The sequence below is a fragment of the Neoarius graeffei genome, chromosome 2 (assembly GCF_027579695.1).
Source record: "Neoarius graeffei isolate fNeoGra1 chromosome 2, fNeoGra1.pri, whole genome shotgun sequence".
Lineage (NCBI taxonomy): Eukaryota > Metazoa > Chordata > Actinopteri > Siluriformes > Ariidae > Neoarius > Neoarius graeffei.
In genome coordinates, this window is record NC_083570.1 from 92,105,285 (window position 1) to 92,126,240 (window position 20,956).

Below are 20,956 nucleotides of genomic sequence, written 5' to 3' on the forward strand. Positions count from 1 at the left end.
TTCTTCTTTGAACTATAGAGTTTTAGTTGGCAACGGCGGATGGCACGGTGAATTGTGTTCACAGATAATGTTCTCTGGAAATATTCCTGAGCCCATTTTGTGGTTTCCAATACAGAAGCATGCCTGTATGTGATGCAGTGCCGTCTAATGGCCCGAAGATCACGGGCACCCAGTATGGTTTTCCGGCCTTGACCCTTACGCACAGAGATTCTTCCAGATTCTCTGAATCTTCTGATGATATTATGCACTGTAGATGATGATATGTTCAAACTCTTTGCAATTTTACACTGTCGAAGTCCTTTCTGATATTGCTCCGCTATTTGTCGGCGCAGAATTAGGGGGATTGGTGATCCTCTTCCCATCTTTACTTCTGAGAGCCGCTGCCACTCCAAGATGCTCTTTTTATACCCAGTCATGTTAATGACCTATTGCCAATTGACCTAATGAGTTGCAATTTGGTCCTCCAGCTGTTCTTTTTGTACCTTTAACTTTTCCAGCCTCTTATTGCCCCGTCCCAACTTTTTTGAGATGTGTTGCTGTCATGAAATTTCAAATGAGCCGATATTTGGCATGAAATTTCAAAATGTCTCATTTTCAACATTTTATGTTTTGTCTATGTTCTATTGTGAATACAATATCAGTTTTTGAGATTTGTAAATTATTGTATTCCGTTTTTATTTACAATTCGTACTTTGTCCCAACTTTTTTGGAATCGGGGTTGTATCATTCACAACTTTCTACCTTGAGAATATGCCAGATGGGTTGAGTAGAGCAGATGTATGCCTACTTGGGGTCCTGCTGGCTGCAAGTAAAAAGGCCATCACAAAATGCTGGCTCCAGAAAAATGCCCCCACTACAGATTCTTTTGTTAATATTGTAAAACAACTACATGTATTAGAGCAAATGACTTACTCAGTCAGACTCCAGAAAGATCTAGGGGAAAAACGATGGCAGAAATGGCAAGCCTATTTAGCTAATGAATGAGACTGTATGCATGTACTGGGTATGATACTTTGTCTTTTGGTTTTACTGATCACCCCCGGACCTTGAATATGGGTAATTGTTCAATGTTTTGTTTTTGTCTTTTGTTTTAACTTCCTGTATTAAAAGATGAAAATGATCTATAAATAGAGTTTTAAAAAAGATTTTGGCAAGACAAAAGTTTTGTCGACTACAGAGAGTAATGTGAAAATTGAACAAATAATTTACTTCAAATACAAAAATATGTTGCATAACATCAGTGAATTAAGTAGTGGTGCTGTGAGATCCATATTTAATATCTTGTATGACTTCCATGAGCTTGAAGGACTGCAACCATGCGGTTCGACAACGAGTCATACAATTTATTGATGAAGTCATCAGGAATAGCAAAGAAAGCAGTCTTACATGCCTCCCAGAGTTCATCAAGATTCTTTGGTTTCGTCTTCCATGCTTCCTCTTTCATTCTACCCCAGACATGCTCAATGATGTTCATGTCTGGTGACTGGGCTGGCCAGTCCTGGAGCACCTTGATCTTTTCAGCAGTTTTGTTTGGCACCAAAACATTATTTCAAAAGCTGTTGGGATTGAAATTAGCCATTTCTTGTAAAAAAAAAAAAAAAATTGATTAGACATATATTTGAGGGGCACTTAAGGTCAACTTGTACCCAAGCGACAAGACTTTTGTCAGGGACTGTACATCACAGCCGCCGCAAATATTGCAGGAGACCTACTGGAGTCCGCATGGATCCGAGATTCACCCAGAAAACAGTTAAGTTTGGTGGCGGAAAAATCATGGTCTGGGGTTACATCCAGTATGGGGGTGTGTGAGAGATTTGCAGGGTGGAAGGCAATATCAATAGCCTAAAATATCAAGAAGTATTAGCAACCTCTTCCATTCCCAACCATAAAAGGGGTCAAATTTTGCAGCAGGATGGTGCTCCATCGCATACTTCCATCTCTACATCAAAGTTCCTCAAGGCGAAGAAGATCAAGGTGCTCCAGGACTGGCCAGCCCAGTCACCAGACATGAACATCATTGAGCATGTCTGGGGTAGAATGAAAGAGGAAGCATGGAAGATGAAACCAAAGAATCTTGATGAACTCTGGGAGGCATGTAAGACTGCTTTCTTTGCTATTCCTGATGACTTCATCAATAAATTGTATGACTCGTTGTCGAACCGCATGGTCGCAGTCCTTCAAGCTCATGGAAGTCATACAAGATATTAAATGTGGATCTCACAGCACCACGACTTAATTCACTCATGTTATGCAACATATTTTTGTATTTGAAGTAAATTATTTGTTCAATTTTCACATTACTCTCTGTAGGCGACAAAACTTTTGTCTTGCCAAAATCTGACCTTTCTGTGTTCATTAAATGATAAATCTTTCTTCAGTGAAGCAAATTTATTTTCGTATATTAAACATAATTTGGGAGGGTTTTAGCTTTCATATGAGCCAGTTCTAAAACCAATGGATTAATTAAAAGTCAGGTTATAAGCTGTTGTTTCTACAAAATGGATAAGCGACAAGACTTTTGCCAGGGACTGTAGTAATGTGTGTTTGACTTTTAAAATGCATGCCAGGCACGGAAGGTGTCTGTGCTGACCCCAGGCTCGGGTTACTGTCTCTGCAGAGTTTATCGTCTTCTCCATCTGTTCCTCCTACCTCCCAGAAACCATGCCATGAGGTGGATTGGCTATGTTAAGTGACCCCTAGGTGGGAATGAGCATACGAATGTGTGTGTAAGGTGCCCTCGGATACACAGATGTGTATTCCTACTTCATGCTTAGTGTTCCATCACAGTCCTGACCTTGCTGAAAATGAACGAATGAATAAACTTAATTATGAGTTCAACTTTTTTTTTTTTTTAAATATTTTGATATTACTTAATTATGGAGTGGCGGCTACAATTATCAACACCTTAAAGCAGATACGCAGAACCTTTATTTTTAAATAAATTTCTGAGTGGATAGTATCTCCATCCTTGACTCTTGTATGCTGCATACATGGGAATTTAAAAAATATATATTTTTGAGAGTTAAAATCGACAGCAAAGTTGGCATTCGAGCTGCCCCGCTGAGCCAGCCAGCCCTGAGTGCGTGACGTCACAGCGGTAACCGGCTTTAAGGCCGAGGCCTTTGACAGCTATAGACCAAAGTCATATAAATAAAAATTTATGGTGAAAGTAAGAAATCCCGTTACCGACTTGCTCAACTAAGACTGATTTGACTTCAGTGATTGTGGGTTGACTCTCATTAAAACAGGATAGGTGTTATAACTTGTGCGACATACATGTACATGCATGCATTTTCACTGATAAAACATAAAAGGCTAATTAAATAATCAGATGAACTGAGACAATCACATTCTGAAGCAAATTAAATAATCTTATACCGGTAACTTAAACACACAATACAAGTTACATGTATTAATCTAAATGCAGGTAAACAACATGGTGTTTTTGTTTTATATCCAAATGAGAGTCGGAGCTTACCCGTCTGAGTTCTCGCTTCCTGAAGGCCGATCTTGTGGCCGATTTTGTTTTGAAACAATCTGACTTTCAGTTCTCCGTTCATTCACTTCTTCCACATAAGGGCGAGATGGCGGCAATATCCAGTTTAGAAATAAGACGGCTGCTCCACTCATTCTCTCCATTACTGAGTACTCCGCCATTACTGCTCAGCTCAGGCAATTACTAAAACCCAGGACGGAACGGGACGTCACCAGTTTTAGCAACAACCGCGGAGAGGTCACTGCCCGACCGATATGTCCCGTCCCGCTCCATCCCGGGTTTTACCAACAACCCTCAGCTCACACTCCAGGAGGACTGGTGCAACTGAACTCACTTTAAAAAATAAAATAAATACTTTTCTTGTAGTTTTCTTTAATTGTTGGTACTGCACCCTCTTTCAATACGGGCTTATAGCCAACGCTCTTCAACAGATCAGAGGTTTCGTACGAGTCTTCAGTAAAGTGTGCAGAGCAGAGGAGAGACCACTTCAGAGGCGCCCAATGTGCCTGTGAACTTCCCGCAAAACGCGTCCAAATCTTTGTAGTCTGAACATTCTTGGGCCATGAATGCAACGTAAATCCACCTTCTGTCATGCTGCTGCACCTGCCAGCAACACATCTACGTGGCATGGCAATAAATTAGCTCAAAATGGAGGATCGAAGTTGCAGTTAGCTCTGTGTTTTAGTATAGCGCAAATGGCGATGAGACCGATAGACTTCCTGCTGTGACGTCACGGACGTCAAGGTCATTCACTCAGACCGCTACCTATATAAATCACTTTAATCATAAAAATTACTATATTAGATTTATTGTTAACGCTTAAAACTATTCCTGTGCCATTCTTGAGGTCTCAAGGCATTTATAAACGAAAGTGAGGCCATGGCTTTGTGTACATGCTTTAATGATCTTTTGGCTGTTGCAAAAGTAGAAAAGACTTTCAGTACGTAAATTGTGCATGAATAATTACTCAAACTTCCACTGGGCAAAAAAGGAGTTGATTCCTGATTACTTAGCGTATCAGATCACATGACACCATTCCACACGTATTGACACCATTCCGCAATTATCGACACCTAGATGATTATTGATAAAAAAAAATAATCGGTATGTGGTGTTAAGTTAAGAAAACATAGTTTTTATTTACATTTTTTTTTACATAGACTTATATTTAGTCCAACATATCTTTTTATATAAATATATGGATGTCGGTGTTTTTTACATAAACGAGGAAGTAATTTTAATGTTTGTAAACAAATGAACTGATGATGTTGAATCTACGTCAGAAAATCTTTTTGTTCCACTTTCTACCCACTTTCTAAGTATTTTCGTAGATCACATTTTGTGAATCATTTGTTGTTGTTTGTATTAATTTCTAGTTTTGTAGTTTACCAATAAATGTCAACAGGCAACTGATATTGTAACCACATGAAAATCCAGGTCAAAGGTCGCATGCCATTCCTCGAATCAAAATATAAAACGTCTACTGATATTGTAATATGTGGTAGATATTTACAACAAACTGCAAAAAAAAAAAAATATATATATATATATATATATATATATATATATATATATATATATATATATATATAATATATCTCCACTTTATCCCGAATGGAATAGAAACACCTGAATATTTCAAGCATGTAATTTTTTTTTTTATATGCTAGGAATTTAATTCTGGTTGAATTCTATTGATTGCAATTGGATTCCAAATACTCTATAAACATTCCATTCTGTTATGAATCAGAAAAAAAATTATAAGTTACAACACTTTTTTTAAAAAAAAAATGTTTTAAGTACTTCATCGACTTCAACAATGTTACACAAAGATCGATCCATAACAGTTGTAAATGTCACTTAATTCCACAGGGTGTCGATAATGGTGGACACTGGTGAAAGTGATCACTATTATCGAAACATCACGTGTCTTCTCAAACGCGCATTTAGATACAAAATGGTGACTGTCAAATGAAAGAGTAAGAAACAAAGTAGGTTTCGATGAGGAGATCATGAAATATGATTTTTTTTTTTTCTCTCCGTGCTTCCACGGAAGGCGGTCGGATTTTCTGGGCTCCCTCTCCCTCCTTTTTTTTTTCCCTGCTTGTGCTTCTGTGTCTTGTCTCGTCTGCTGTACTCTTTGAAGAGACTCTCCCTGCATTACTTTCTAAACTAAAAAAAAGCATGGAATTGATAAACTGGTCTCCTAACGAAATTGACCACAGTTTTCTCGACGAGAAGTTTGGGTTCGGGGGAGCCCGTTTGTCTTGCCGGAACATTTGCGGCTGGTTACACAATGGATGCGTGGGAGCGGTGGCGGGTCGTGTGCCTGGCGATTCTTTCTGTGGAGGACATTGAAGATATCTACCTATTCGGAACCATGATTACAGGACTTTTGCTGATTGGATTAGGCATTGCCCTGGCATATCGAGGAAATCGGACAACGGTGACAGCTGTTCAAAGCCCCACAAAGCTGCCCGATATGATTGGAGTGGTGGGCAAAGCTGTTGGCACTCGGACTGTGGACATTCAGAACTTTAACCACAAAATGGTTGTTATCTCGGAGCAGCTTTCAGCTTTGCAAGGAATACGTTTTTCGGAGATCACTTTGAATAGAATGGACGGAATGGACAGATATGGATGAGCGGTGTGGATGTGCAAAGACTGCGTCTGGAAAGACCAAACAATTCATATCTTATCGACATTCGGCTCCCGAGACAGCATCGGCCTTGGTTCAGGCCGTTGCTGAGGAAACATTTCCCCCTGAAGGTCACTGCCAGGAGACACTCTCGCATTCCTTCTCTAACTCTCCATGGTCGCCATTTTTGCCCCCAGTGTGACAAGCGGGTGCGTGACCAGCACCTTCATGGCTGCAGGAGCGGACGGCTGCTTGCTTGCACTGGATTACCTCCTCCCCTACCCCCGCCCCCCCCTTACCCCCTACCCCTGATTCCCCCCCTCAAGTCCCGTGTTTAAAGTGTACTTGTGTTGTTGTTTGTGTTATTGTGCACTTGTGCGGAGGTTTTTAAAAGCTCCCACACTGTACTCCTGACAGGAGCATAGTGGGGGGTGTTCTTTTTTCCTCATCTTTCCTCATGTTACTACTGTTTTTCTTTTCTTTTATCCCTGTCTTCCTGTCCTGTTCCCCCTCTGTAAGGACAGGTTGATGGTCAATTTCACTGGTAACAGTGACAATAAAGGGTTCATTCAAACATCAGTGAATTTGATCAGTAAAAACATGTCCATGATCTTTCCACCATGCTTACCTGCGATGATAACGTCCAGGTTTTCCTCAAATTGCTGATCGCGCTAAAAAAAATTCCATCTCCACTAACGAGCGGTCATCAGGCGACAAGATCAAAGGCCGAGGTGGGTCTTCCGGTTGATTAATTAACCAGTAATAACTGTTGTAACTGAAACTCACCTTTTTGTAAAAGTGTTTTTTTTATTGGTAAATCTGAAAGTGTCGATAATTGTAGCCGCCGCTCTAGTATGTATTTGTAACTACTTATACTGATAGTGTCTCAGGCCCTGGATTTTATTAAACATGTATTGAGAATGCACATTGAAGAATTGTCTTTGATTTAATTTGCTATGAATTATCCAGTTTTGATATTGGTAAGTTGTTCAAAGAAAAGAGGTTAACGAACAATTGAGAGCCAAGTGCTTAAAGAAACAAAAAAAATAGATGAGTCAGGACGGGAAAACGGGCTTGTGGGTCACTCATGATATAGTTAAAATGGAGAAATGCATCAAAGCAGCAGTGCTGTATGACTTGCTTTTTCCCAGGATTATGTTAATGGAACGAACTGATTCTTATCTCATTTCCTCTTTTATAATATGTTGGACTCTATTTTGGCATTAACACCGATCAGCCATTACATCCTGACCACTGACAGGTGAAGAAGTGAATAACCTTGATTATCTCATTACAACGGCACCGGTTAAAAGGATGGATATATTGTATTAGGCAGCAAGAGAACAGTTAGTTCTTGAAGTTGGTGTGCTGGAAGTAGAGCATGAACTTTTTCAGCAGTTTGTGCTACAGTAGCTCTTCTGTAGGATTGGAACATATGGGCAAGCCTTCAACACCCATGCGAATCAATGAGCCTTCGACACCTGTGATCCTGTCGCCGGTTCACCGGTTGTCCTTTAGATCCTTGGACCACTTTTGGTCGGTACTAACCACTGCATACCGGGAACACCCCACAAGATGTGCCATTTTGGAGATGCTCAGACCCAGTCATCTCGCCATCACAGTTTGGCCCTTGTTAAAATTGCTCAGATCCTTACACTTGCCCATATTTCCTGCTTCCAACGCATCAACCTCAAGAACTAACTGTTCTCTTGCTTCTTAATATATCCCACCCCTTAACAGGTGCCACTGTAATGAGAACCAGTGATCGGTGTATACTCCTTTCTGATTTAATTCCTTGTTTCTCGTGCATCCTAGAAACCATCTGTAATCAACAGCAGCCAGTACGTGGTGACTGACAGCGGAGTGAAGATCCTCTCGATGATGCCTTTGAAGAAAAACTCAGGCTCTTCCCTGGTTTGTGCTTTAGAATTCTGACAAGGCACGTATAAAATAAAACCATATCCTGTCGTCCGAATATTTATTTGTTGACTTATTTGCCTCGGCAGGCTCTAGGCTTGTCCACGGCACGGGGCAGGGGCAGGTGTAAAAACCCCTCCTGTGATTACATCTACAAGAACAGACACAAGCCGCGGTACTGCCCCAGCTGCGGCTGCGAACTCACCACCAAAGCATCCAAGAAAGCCAATGCCCCGGTGAGTTACGGCCTTAAGTAGCCAACTTATCAAGGCAAACATATTCTGTCTTTTTTTTTTTTTTTTTTTTAATACTTGCAGGGCATTTAGAAAGGCATAGTGTTCTGAGCTTTATGCTGTAATTTGAACACGTGTCCTAAAATGCTATAAATTGATAAATCGTGAGATGAGAGTTAGTTTATCTCTATATTATCACACAGAACACAGCAGTAACTGAACAGCAGCAGCAGATCGGTCAGTCAATCAATAGTTAAAAATTTTTTAAATATTAACAATAATTATACTATATATATATATATATATATATATATATATATATATATATATATATATATATATTTTTTTTTTTTTAATTTATTTATGGGCATGTACACATATTTTTATTTTAAGCCTAAAGTCTCAAAGTGCTCTACGTGCAAAAGTTTAAACACAGTACAGCACTGAAAATTTTTATGACCATTTATAAGTTGGGAATCGAACAAAATAACCACATAGAAAATGGAAGTGATTGTTAATAAGCACTTGTTTATCTCATAAATGCATTAATGTATTATAAATAACTTAATTAAATTGTTAATGCTAAAACATTTTATCTTTTATAGTAAGTCGCTGTTGTTGTTGTTGTTGTTGTTATTATTATTATTATTATTATTATTATTATTATTGCAGCACCAGCAAGAGCAATAATACAACCCCGATTCCAAAAAAGTTGGAACAAAGTACAAATTGTAAATAAAAACGGAATGCAATAATTTACAAATCTCAAAAACTGATATTGTATTCACAATAGAACATAGACAACATATAAAATGTCGAAAGTGAGACATTTTGAAATTTCATGACAGCAACACATCTCAAAAAAGTTGGGACAGGGGCAATAAGAGGCTGGAAAAGTTAAAAGGTACAAAAAAGGAACAGCTGGAGGACCAAATTGCAACTCATTAGGTCAATTGGCAATAGGTCATTAACATGACTGGGTATAAAAAGAGCATCTTGGACTGGCAGCGGCTCTCAGAAGTAAAGATGGGCAGAGGATCACCAATCCCCCTAATTCTGCACCGACAAATAGTGGAGCAATATCAGAAAGGAGTTCGACAGTGTAAAATTGCAAAGAGTTTGAACGTATGATCATCTACAGTGCATAATATCATCAAAAGATTCAGAGAATCTGGAAGAATCTCTGTGCGTAAGGGTCAAGGCCGGAAAACCATACTGGGTGCCTGTGATCTTCTAGCCCTTAGACGGCACTGCATCACATACAGGCATGCTTCTGTATTGGAAATCACAAAATGGGCTCAGGAATATTTCCAGAGAACATTATCTGTGAGCACAATTCACCGTGCCATCCGCCGTTGCCAGCTAAAACTCTATAGTTCAAAGAAGAAGCTGTATCTAAACACGATCCAGAAGCGCAGACGTCTTCTCTGGGCCAAGGCTCATTTAAAATGGACTGTGGCAAAGTGGAAAACTGTTCTGTGGTCAGACGAATCAAAATTTGAAGTTCTTTATGGAAATCAGGGACGCCGTGTCATTCGGACTAAAGAGGAGAAGGACGACCCAAGTTGTTATCAGCGCTCAGTTCAGAAGTCTGCATCTCTGATGGAATGGGGTTGCATTAGTGCGTGTGGCATGGGCAGCTTACACATCTGGAAAGACACCATCAATGCTGAAAGGTATATCCAGGTTCTAGAGCAACATATGCTCCCATCCAGATGACGTCTCTTTCAGGGAAGACCTTGCATTTTCCAACATGACAATGCCAAACCACATACTGCATCAATTACAGCATCATGGCTGCGTAGAAGAAGGGTCCGGGTACTGAACTGGCCAGCCTGCAGTCCAGATCTTTCACCCATAGAAAACATTTGGCGCATCATAAAACTGAAGATACGACAAAAAAGACCTAAGACAGTTGAGCAACTAGAATCCTACATTAGACAAGAATGGGTTAACATTCCTATCCCTAAACTTGAGCAACTTGTCTCCTCAGTCCCCAGACGTTTACAGACTGTTGTAAAGAGAAAAGGGGATGTCTCACAGTGGTAAACATGGCCTTGTCCCAACTTTTTTGAGATGTGTTGTTGTCATGAAATTTAAAATCACCTAATTTTTTTCTTTAAATGATACATTTTCTCAATTTAGACATTTGATATGTCATCTATGTTCTATTCTGAATAAAATATGGAATTTTGAAACTTCCACATCATTGCATTTCGTTTTTATTTACAATTTGTACTTTGTCCCAACATTTTTGGAATCGGGGTTGTAATTAGAATCATGCCACTGTGTGTTCAGGGAATTAATATTTAAATCAAACTCAAGTGTGTTTGCTTTCACGCAGTCATCTCCTGAGCTGACAGATATGTCCACACTCCTGTTGGACCCATCGCAACCTTTGACCCCAAGCCAGAGAGAGCTCCAGCGTCAGTCCACTGTAACCCTGCTCAAACACAGCCTACAATTCCCTGAGAACGAAGCCGAGCTCCAGGAAATCCTCACACACATCCACAACCTCAACCAAGCACATAGGAAGAGAGATGAAGAGGACAGTGAGAAGGATGAAGAGAAGGATGGAGAGAGGGAGGAGCACTGTGGTTCTCCAAAGGATGGATGGTTGAGTTTCTATGAGCCAGAAGCCACTCACTGCAGTCTGTGTCACTGTCCACTTTACAGAGGAGGAGAGAGGTGTGTGTGTGTGAGCCCTGCACTGAATCAGTGACTGATTATAAACTGAACATCTTTAAGGAAGTGTGTGTGTGTGTGTGTGTGTGTGTGTGTGTGTGTGTGTGTGTATAGTTGTTCTATAGCAGGGCAGCAGCAGTGTTGGTTAGTGACGGACTATTTACTGCAGCCGGTGTCACTGCAGCTGAAGGTGTGTCTGAACTCTCAGTGCCTGGCTGTACACAGCTTCACCAACCTCTACCCAGGTACACACACACACACACACACACACACACACACAGTCATGGGTAACAGCACACCGACTCGTACATCTGAACAGCAAGAAACACATAATACCATAAACATCTCACTCTGTATGTCTGAAAACTCAAAAACGTTTGATTTGGGAGAATTTATTTCAAATGTAAATGTAAAGAAAGTAACATGTACAGTGGTGCTTGAAAGTTTGTGAACCCTTTAGAATTTTCTATATTTCTGCATAAATATGACCTAAAACATCATCAGATTTTCACACAAGTCCTAAAAGTAGATAAAGAGAACCCAGTTAAACACATGAGACAAAAATATTATACTTGGTCATTTATTTATTGAGGAAAATGATCCAATATTACATATCTGTGAGTGGCAAAAGTATGTGAACCTTTGCTTTCAGTATCTGGTGTGACCCCCTTGTGCAGCAATAACTGCAACTAAACGTTTCCGGTAACTGTTGATCAGTCCTGCACACCGGCTTGGAGGAATTTTAGCCCATTCCTCCGTACAGAACAGCTTCAACTCTGGGATGTTGGTGGGTTTCCTCACATGAACTGCTCGCTTCAGGTCCTTCCACAACATTTTGATTGGATTAAGGTCAGGACTTTGACTTGGCCATTCCAAAACATTAACTTTATTCTTCTTTAACCATTCTTTGGTAGAACGACTTGTGTGCTTAGGGTCGTTGTCTTGCTGCATGACCCACCTTCTCTCGAGATTTAGTTCGTGGACAGATGTCCTGACATTTTCCTTTAGAATTCGCTGGTATAATTCAGAATTTATTGTTCCATCAATGATGGCAAGCCGTCCTGACGCAGATGCAGCAAAACAGGCCCAAACAATGATACTACCACCACCATGTTTCACAGATGGGAGAAGGTTCTTATGCTGGAATGCAGTATTTTCCTTTCTTCAAACATAACGCTTCTCATTTAAACCAAAAAGTTCTATTTTGGTCTCATCCGTCCACAAAACATTTCTCCAATAGCCTTCTGGCTTGTCCACGTGATCTTTAGCAAACTTCAGATGAGCAGCAATGTTCTTTTTGGAGAGCAGTGGCTTTCTCCTTGCAACCCTGCCATGCACACCATTGTTGTTCAGTGTTCTCCTGATGGTGGACTCATGAACATTAACATTAGCTAATGTGAGAGAGGCCTTCAGTTGCTTAGAAGTTACCCTGGGGTCCTTTGTGACCTCGCCGACTATTACACGCCTTGCTCTTGGAGTGATCTTTGTTGGTCGACCACTCCTGGGGAGCGTAACAGTGGTCTTGAATTTCCTCCATTTGTACACAATCTGTCTGACTGTGGATTGGTGGAGTCCAAACTCTTTAGAGATGGTTTTGTAACCTTTTCCAGCCTGATGAGCATCAACAACGCTTTTTCTGAGGTCCTCAGAAATCTCCTTTGTTCGTATCATGATACACTTCCACAAACATGTGTTGTGAAGATCAGACTTTGATAGATCCCTGTTCTTTAAATAAAACAGGGTGCCCACTCACACCTGATTGTCATCCCATTGATTGAAAACACCTGACTCTAATTTCACCTTCAAATTAACTGCTAATCCTAGAGGTTCACATACTTTTGCCACTCACAGATATGTAATATTGGATCATTTTCCTCAATAAATAAATGACCAAGTATAATATTTTTATCTCATTTGTTTAACTGGGTTCTCTTTATCTACTTTTAGGACTTGTGTGAAAATCTGATGATGTTTTAGGTCATATTTATGCAGAAATATAGAAAATTCGAAAGAGTTCACAAACTTTCAAGCACCACTGTACACACACACACACACATTCTTTTCTTAACCCCAAACATATCGCATGCCAGTGGTGCAACTGAATTGCTTCTCTGTGTTTCAGGTTTGTTTAATGTCCGGAACCAGCTGCTAGTGAGTTTGGACTTGTTCTTTAAAATCCGGAGTCAGATCAAACAGGGTCAGGACCCTTCACTCGCAGCCCTCGACATCATCAACAACACACACAGTCCACCAGGTATTTTGTGCTTCTTGCACATGCGTACGGTCCGTTCTATAACCACTGGTACATTTCAAGTGTCGACTCTGTCGGTCATCGTCAACTCCGTTATCGTTAAACTGGGCAATCTGTTAGCAGAATTGGCGATAACAAAGTTGACATTTTCCCCACCATTTTGTGTCTTAACTCCACACGGGAACTTCAAACTAGCTACCACATGGCATGTATAATAACCGAATTTTATGGATCTTAATCATATCGTATTGTGTTTTTAAAAAATGACAGAGTTTCACTCCAGTATCACGATAACAAATTTGACGAATAATTACTCTCCTGTTGGTGTATCCTCAACATTTTGTTTAAATTAATGAGAGCAGAAACATAACATACCTCACTGCCTTTCTGAAGTCTCCCGCCAGAGGAAGTGACCTCTCTCGGTGCAGGTGTCATGCGGATTATTAAAAGTCTTTCTGGATTTTATGCAGTTTGATAACAGTTGACAAGAATGTTGGGACAGATTAAAAAAAAAAAAAAAGTCTTTGTATTACTGAAATTTCACATAATACAGAAAATTGACTTTCTGTGCAATTGATTATAGAACAGTTAATAGAATAAGCCCCCAAAATACAGATTGTTAGACTGAATCACTTCATGTTTATTCGAGTTGAATGGATGAATCGGGAGTCGAAGACAGACAATAATGTGGGGGGAGGGGTGGGAGTCATTTAGTTCATGTTTTACGGATAAATTGGGTCTAAAATGTACGTCAAGCATTGCTATTGGTGAAAGTTTGTCATAATTTGCATTATTGTTCAAAACTGATTCGATAAAGATTTCTTTCATGTAAAATAACAAAAGGTTTTATCTCGGAGACGTGAAATGTACTCCGAATTCTAGGATGACCCATATGTTGGACAGTATTAAATATTTTTTACCAATATTGATTTTAAATTAATTATAATTTCTCATGACTGATAATATCAACTGAAATAGTTTAAATTGTCAAATGTAAAGTATTAGAATATTCTTGCCAATTTAAGCACCAGAAACAGGAATTAAATACAAAAATGCTGATTTTTATTATTATTATTATTATTATTATTATTATTATTATTATTATTATTATCAGTACACTCACCGGCCACTTTACAAGGAACTTGTTCTTGAGTCTAAGATTCCTGTTCTTGGCTGCAGGAGTGGAACCCAATGTGGTTTTCTGCTGTTGCATGCTGAGATGCTTTTCTGCTCAGCACGGCTGTAAAGAGTTGCTACGAGTTGCAATATACTTCCTGGCAAAAAAGCTCGAACCAATCTGGCCATTTTCCTCTGACTTCTCTTATCAACAAGACGTTCGTTTCCACCCACAGAACTGTCGCTCAATCAGTGTTTTTTGTTTTTCACACCATTCTGTTTGTGTAAACTCTCGAGATGGCTGTGTGTGAAAACCCCAGGAGATCAACAGGTTCTGAAATACTCAAACCAGTCCATCTGGCTCAAACCAACACCCACGCCACAGTGAAAGAAAGTCACACTTTGAGATCGCAATTTTTTCCCATTCTGATGTTTGAAGACGTGAACATTAATTAGCTGAAGCTCTTGATTTGTATCTGCATGATTGTATGCATTGTGCTGCTGTGAATGGATTGGCTGATTAGAGAACGGCATAGAACAGCAGGCGGGTGGGTGTATGTAGAACAAAACTCAAACCTTTTCAGTTCGCTCTTGATTCCTCACCTGATTTTTTAAATTTTTTTTTCCTTCCCCCCAATTCCTCTCCTCAGGCTGTGTATTGAATCCAGATGAGCAGACTCGTGTGCAGGAGTTGTTGTGCAGTGGTTACTGGGCGTTTGAGTGTCTGACGGTGCGTGATTTCAATGACATGATCTGCGGGATTTGTGGCATCGCTCCGAAACTGGAAATCGCACGACGCGACACAAACAGCGTCCTACAGCTCAAAAACGTGGAGGTGAAAGAACATTTCTATCTCTTTTCATCATAGTCCTGTAAGAAACACTCAACTAAGCTGCATGGAGGTTCGAACATGACTTCTCTCTTCTCCCTGAAGTTCACATGGCCGGAGTTCCAGGCCTCAGACGAGGTGCAGGTGGAGGAGTTCTGGCTAGCGATGGAGAGCGAGGCCCTGGAGCAGGCGGTGTTTCCTTCCAACGTCTCCATCACACGCTTTGACGCCTCCATCATCGCGCCCTTCTTTCCTGTACTGATGAGGAGCTCTGTGGTCATTAATACAGAGAAGGACAAGATCATCACCAATACGGAACACACAGGTGGAGCTGTTTTCCATCCATCCATCCATCCATCCATCCATCCATCCATCCATTATCTGTAGCCGCTTATCCTGTCCTACAGGGTCGCAGGAAAGCTGGAGCCTATCCCAGCTGACTACGGTCGAAAGGCGGGGTACACCCTGGACAAGTCGCCAGATTATCGCAGGGCTGACACATAGACACAGACAACCATTCACACTCACATTCACACCTACGGTCAATTTAGAGTCACCCTAACCTGCATGTCTTTGGACTGTGGGGGAAACCGGAGCACCCGGAGGAAACCCACGGGGAGAACATGCAAACTCCACACAGAAAGGCCCTCGCCGGCCACGGGGCTCGAACCCGGACCTTCTTGCTGTGAGGCGACAGTGCTAACCACTACACCACCGTGCCTGAGCTGTTTTCCAATTAGTTTACCGTATTTTCTGGACTATAAGCCGCTACTTTTTTCCTAGGTTTTGAACCATGCGGCTTATACAAAGGTGCGGCTATTCTGTGGATTTTTCTTCCACCGCTAGGGGCGCTCTAACCGGAAGTAGAATCAAAAATAAGATAGACAAAAAAATCAATGCAAAGAAGAATTAGCAGATCTTTAGCAGATAGAACACGCACGACAAATTACTAACTGGTAATTATTTTCAAATCCAGCGAAGATGATTAAAGTGACTTGTGGTTTCAAACACAGGAGAAATGAAGGTAAATAAATACCGGTTATTTTCTCTTGGTTCTGTTCCGTTTTAATCAGCAAAGTTGCTGCCGTGTTAAAAGGCACTGTTCGGAAAGAATCTGTTCAGGTACATACATGTACATTTACAGTACAAAATCGTTCTGTACATGCAGTAAATATCTAATTTTTCAACATAGATATCTGCGGCTTATAGCCCGGTGCAGCTTGTATATCTTTTTTTTAATTTTTTTTTAAAAATAGAGCGGATGCGGCTTATATACAGGTGCGCTCTATAGTCCAGAAAATACGGTATTTATAATGAAACGTTGTGACTTCATTACATCATCAGGATTGCCATATTCTTTCCTTCTTTTGACTGGTACATGCATTAGAACGTGTTCCAGTTGTGGCAAAAATTAATTATATTTTATTCTATCTACACTCTTAATTTCCCTGAGGGAACCCTCTCAAAGGGATCAATAAAGTTTTATCTAATCTAATCTAAAATCTCATTCATTGGCTATGAGCAATCGCGTGCTCTGATTGGCTACTCTATTACTAGGATATCAACTCATACACTGTGAGTAGAGAAAAACAAAATGGCGGAGTGCATCTAGTCAGATGTATCAATTTATCAAGTATTTAAAAGAAACAAATGGCTAAAAGAATATAGTTCCTCCCCAATATCACCTGTTCCACACTCCAGCCCACTCAGTGGCGCCAAACCTCCAAAAACTCTACAGTCCCTGGCAAAAGTCTTGTCGCTTATCCATTTTGTAGAAACAACAGCTTATAACCTGACTTTTAATTAATCCATTGGCTTTAGAAATGGCTCATATGAAAGCTAAAACCCTTAATATACGAAAATAAATTTGCTTCACTGAAGAAAGATTGATCATTTACTGAACACAGAAAGGTCAGATTTTGGCAAGATAAAAGTTTTGTCGCCTACGGAGAGTAATGTGAAAATTGAACAAATAATTTACTTCAAATACAAAAATATGTTGCATAACATGAGTGAATTAAGTAGTGGTGCTGTGAGATCCATATTTAATATCTTGTATGACTTCCATGAGCTTGAAGGACTGCAACCATGAGGTTCGACAACGATTCATACAATTTATTGATGAAGTCATCAGGAATAACAAAGAAAGCAGTCTTACATGCCTCCCAGAGTTCATCAAGATTCTTTGATTTCGTCTTCCATGCTTCCTCTTTCATTCTACCCCAGACATGCTCAATGATGTTCATGTCTGGTGACTGGGCTGGCCAGTCCTGGAGCACCTTGATCTTCTTCGCCTTGAGGAACTTTGATGTAGAGATGGAAGTATGCGATGGAGCACCATACTGCTGCAAAATTTGACCCCTTTTATGGTTGGGAATGGAAGAGGTAGCTAATACTTCTTGATATTTTAGGCTATTGATATTACCTTCCACCCTGCAAATCTCTCGCACACCCCCATACTGGATGTAACCCCAGACCATGATTTTTCCGCCACCAAACTTAACTGTTTTCTGGGTGAATCTTGGATCCATGCGGGCTCCAGTAGGTCTCCTGCAATATTTGCGGCAGCTGTGATGTACAGTCCCTGACAAAAGTCTTGTCGCTTGGGTACAAGTTGACCTTAAGTGCCCCTCAAATATATGTCTAATCAATTTTTTTTTTACAAGAAATGGCTAATTTCAATCCCAACAGCTTTTGAAATAATGTTTTGGTGCCAAACGAAACTGCTGAAAAGATCAAGATGCTCCAGGACTGGCCAGCCCAGTCACCAGACATGAACATCATTGAGCATGTCTGGGGTAGAATGAAAGAGGAAGCATGGAAGATGAAACCAAAGAATCTTGATGAACTCTGGGAGGCATGGAAGACTGCTTTCTTTGTTATTCCTGATGACTTCAGCAATAAATTGTATGAATCGTTGTTGAACCGCATGGTTGCAGTCCTTCAAGCTCATGAAAGTCATACAAGATATTAAATATGGATCTCACAGCACCACTACTTAATTCACTCATGTTATGCAACATATTTTTGTATTTGAAGTAAATTATTTGTTCAATTTTCACATTACTCTCTGTAGGCGACAAAACTTTTGTCTTGCCAAAATCTGACCTTTCTGTGTTCATTAAATGATCAATCTTTCTTCAGTGAAGCAAATTTATTTTTGTATATTAAACATAATTTGGGAGGGTTTTAGCTTTCATATGAGCCATTTCTAAAACCAATGGATTAATTAAAAGTCAGGTTATAAGCTGTTGTTTCTACAAAATGGATAAGCGACAAGACTTTTGTCAGGGACTGTATAAAGAAGAATACGAAAATGGCAGAGCGTGTTACTGAACCAACTGAGGACGAAATAAAAACTCTACTCGAAAACAAAACCCCAAAAATACAAAAAAGAAAGCAGCAAAATATGGAATAAAATTATCTGATGGCAAGAACGTTCCCTTATTTATTTCAAGAATTATTATTATTACAGCATTTTTGTTTACATTATAAGCAGAATTTTGTCGGACGTTTTGTATAAAGTTTTTATTTCTTGAATTTGCAAAAACTAAAAATGCTCTTCTTTATAGAGTTTTTGGCGGTTTGGCGCCACCGAGTGGGCTGGAGTGTGGAACAGGAAATATTTGGGGGGGGGGGGGAAGAAACTCATCTCATCTCATTATCTCTAGCCGCTTTATCCTTCTACAGGGTCGCAGGCAAGCTGGAGCCTATCCCAGCTGACTACGGGCAAAAGGCGGGGTACACCCTGGACAAGTCGCCAGGTCATCACAGGGCTGACACATAGACACAGACAACCATTCACACTCACATTCACACCTACGGTCAATTTAGAGTCACCAGTTAACCTAACCTGCATGTCTTTGGACTGTGGGGGAAACCGGAGCACCCGGAGGAAACCCACGCGGACACGGGGAGAACATGCAAACTCCACACAGAAAGGCCCTCGCTGGCCACGGGGCTCGAACCCAGGACCTTCTTGCTGCGAGGCGACAGCGCTAACCACTACACCACCGTGCCGCCCGGGGAAAGAAACTATATTCTTTTAACTATTTGTTTCTTTTAATACTTGATAATTACTGACTAGATGCGCTCTGCCATTTTGTTTTTCTTTACTCATGGTATATGAGCTGATATCCTAGTAATAAAGTAAACAATCAGAGCATGCGATCTGTTTCTCAAAATCCAGTGAATGTGGATAGAATAAAAGTTATTCCACTCCATCTCTTCATACACTGCTTATAGCCAACTCGGTGCTACACACTTCATCGGCTATCAGCTCATGTACAGTACGACTCGATTTTGTGAAATAACTCTTAATTTTTTTTTTCACGGTCCGGTTTCCATCAAATCCTGCGCTCCGATTGGCTTGCGAGTGGGTCCGTATCCTACGATACGGACCCTGGATACGGACCTCTGGCGACTCGCTCATTCACAACAACAAACATAGTAGCAATTTTTGTCAACATTTATTTTCGCATTTCTCAGGAGAGTAGCATTAATTTTACAGCATGGATAGCGATAACGACAGTGTTCACAGTGAAAGTGAGTTTTACTACCCTGAGGAAGAAGAAATAAAAGAAAACATTTCAGGAGAAAGCTAAAAACCTCTAACTGTTGCTAACGCCGAGCAAAAACATGGCTGAATCCTGAATGACTCAATTGTGTATAAATAGGGGACTACATAGGCGGCAAAATGTATTTTTTTTTCCTGCCATGGAAGTGCACTTGTATACCGAGGAGGAAGCAATTTGCATTACAGCCGTGAATGAGGATTCAAAATGGCGGCTCGGCTCGGTTTTCCCTTTCGGGCGCTCTCGTTTTCTGTTAGAATTTGGGAAAGAAAAAAATATATTATTTACCAGCTTAAGGTCGGTCCGTATGGTGAAATACCGTGACCTCGGCCTTGAATACTGACCTCGGCCCTCTGAAGACCTCGGTCATGGTATTTCACGATACGGACCTCCCAGCTGGTAAATAACAGACATGTATCGGTGTTATAGCGAATTATAATGTTATAATTGTGTGTGTGTGTTGGCTACACAGGAGACCTGTGCATGTTAATGCGTTTAATCCATGATGGTCAGCTAAAACCAGAGCAGATGGAGCAGCACACTGAAGAGGAGCTACAGTCCATCCTGGAGCAATGTGGTGTACCTTCAGCACCGAACAGCACCAAGGTGTATACACACACACACACACACACACACACACACACACACGTGCTTCGTATTACACTGGCTGTCTGTTGATTTATTTTGAAGTCATTATTTCCTTGGCAACAGGAAAACATTGTTTGTTTGTTTTTAAATGTATATATTTTTGCTGTCAGGATGAGTTGATGGTATCTGTGTGTTTACTTTACACACAAGTACAAAATGGCCTTTCAACAGCCCCCCAACCTGCTCAGCACCTCACTGCAGGAAAACTCAGCAAGATGTGCCCTCACCAGGTAAATACACTCTCTGCTTTTTAATGATTACGCTCAGGAAACGACAGGCAAGAATTTCAACCCCTTTTCTCTGCATGGAGAAAAAAAATTAAACCAATTTACATGAGCCACACTTCTTTCTAACGGCAGTTGTTAATGCGTCAATAAAGCAATAAGCCGTCAGAGAGCCTGATTTGATCACGAATAACAGCACTGCCCTTAAGCTTGAAAAAAAATCACTAACCCCTGAGAGTTACACAGCCCGTTCAAGGCGGGATTCTTGCGCTTTTATTTCACGGATAATCCTGACCACCCTCTCCACTACATACTGGACAGACAGCAGAGCACCTTCTCCAACAG

General features: G+C 40.5%; 1 protein-coding gene across 2 annotated transcripts in view; it reads left to right on the forward strand.

Moving 5' to 3' along the window:
- The window catches only part of hmgxb3 (HMG box domain containing 3), a 70,954-nt gene that overhangs the window by 38,669 nt on the left and 11,329 nt on the right, over positions 1 to 20,956 (forward strand). For both annotated transcript variants that reach the window (XM_060915199.1, XM_060915198.1), the window contains 9 exons: positions 7,950 to 8,048; positions 8,141 to 8,287; positions 10,629 to 10,972; positions 11,084 to 11,214; positions 13,092 to 13,223; positions 14,987 to 15,171; positions 15,271 to 15,490; positions 20,212 to 20,345; positions 20,498 to 20,617. In XM_060915199.1, coding sequence (XP_060771182.1) covers positions 7,950 to 8,048; positions 8,141 to 8,287; positions 10,629 to 10,972; positions 11,084 to 11,214; positions 13,092 to 13,223; positions 14,987 to 15,171; positions 15,271 to 15,490; positions 20,212 to 20,345; positions 20,498 to 20,617 — 1,512 coding nt within the window. The remainder of the gene's footprint in view (positions 1 to 7,949; positions 8,049 to 8,140; positions 8,288 to 10,628; positions 10,973 to 11,083; positions 11,215 to 13,091; positions 13,224 to 14,986; positions 15,172 to 15,270; positions 15,491 to 20,211; positions 20,346 to 20,497; positions 20,618 to 20,956) is intronic.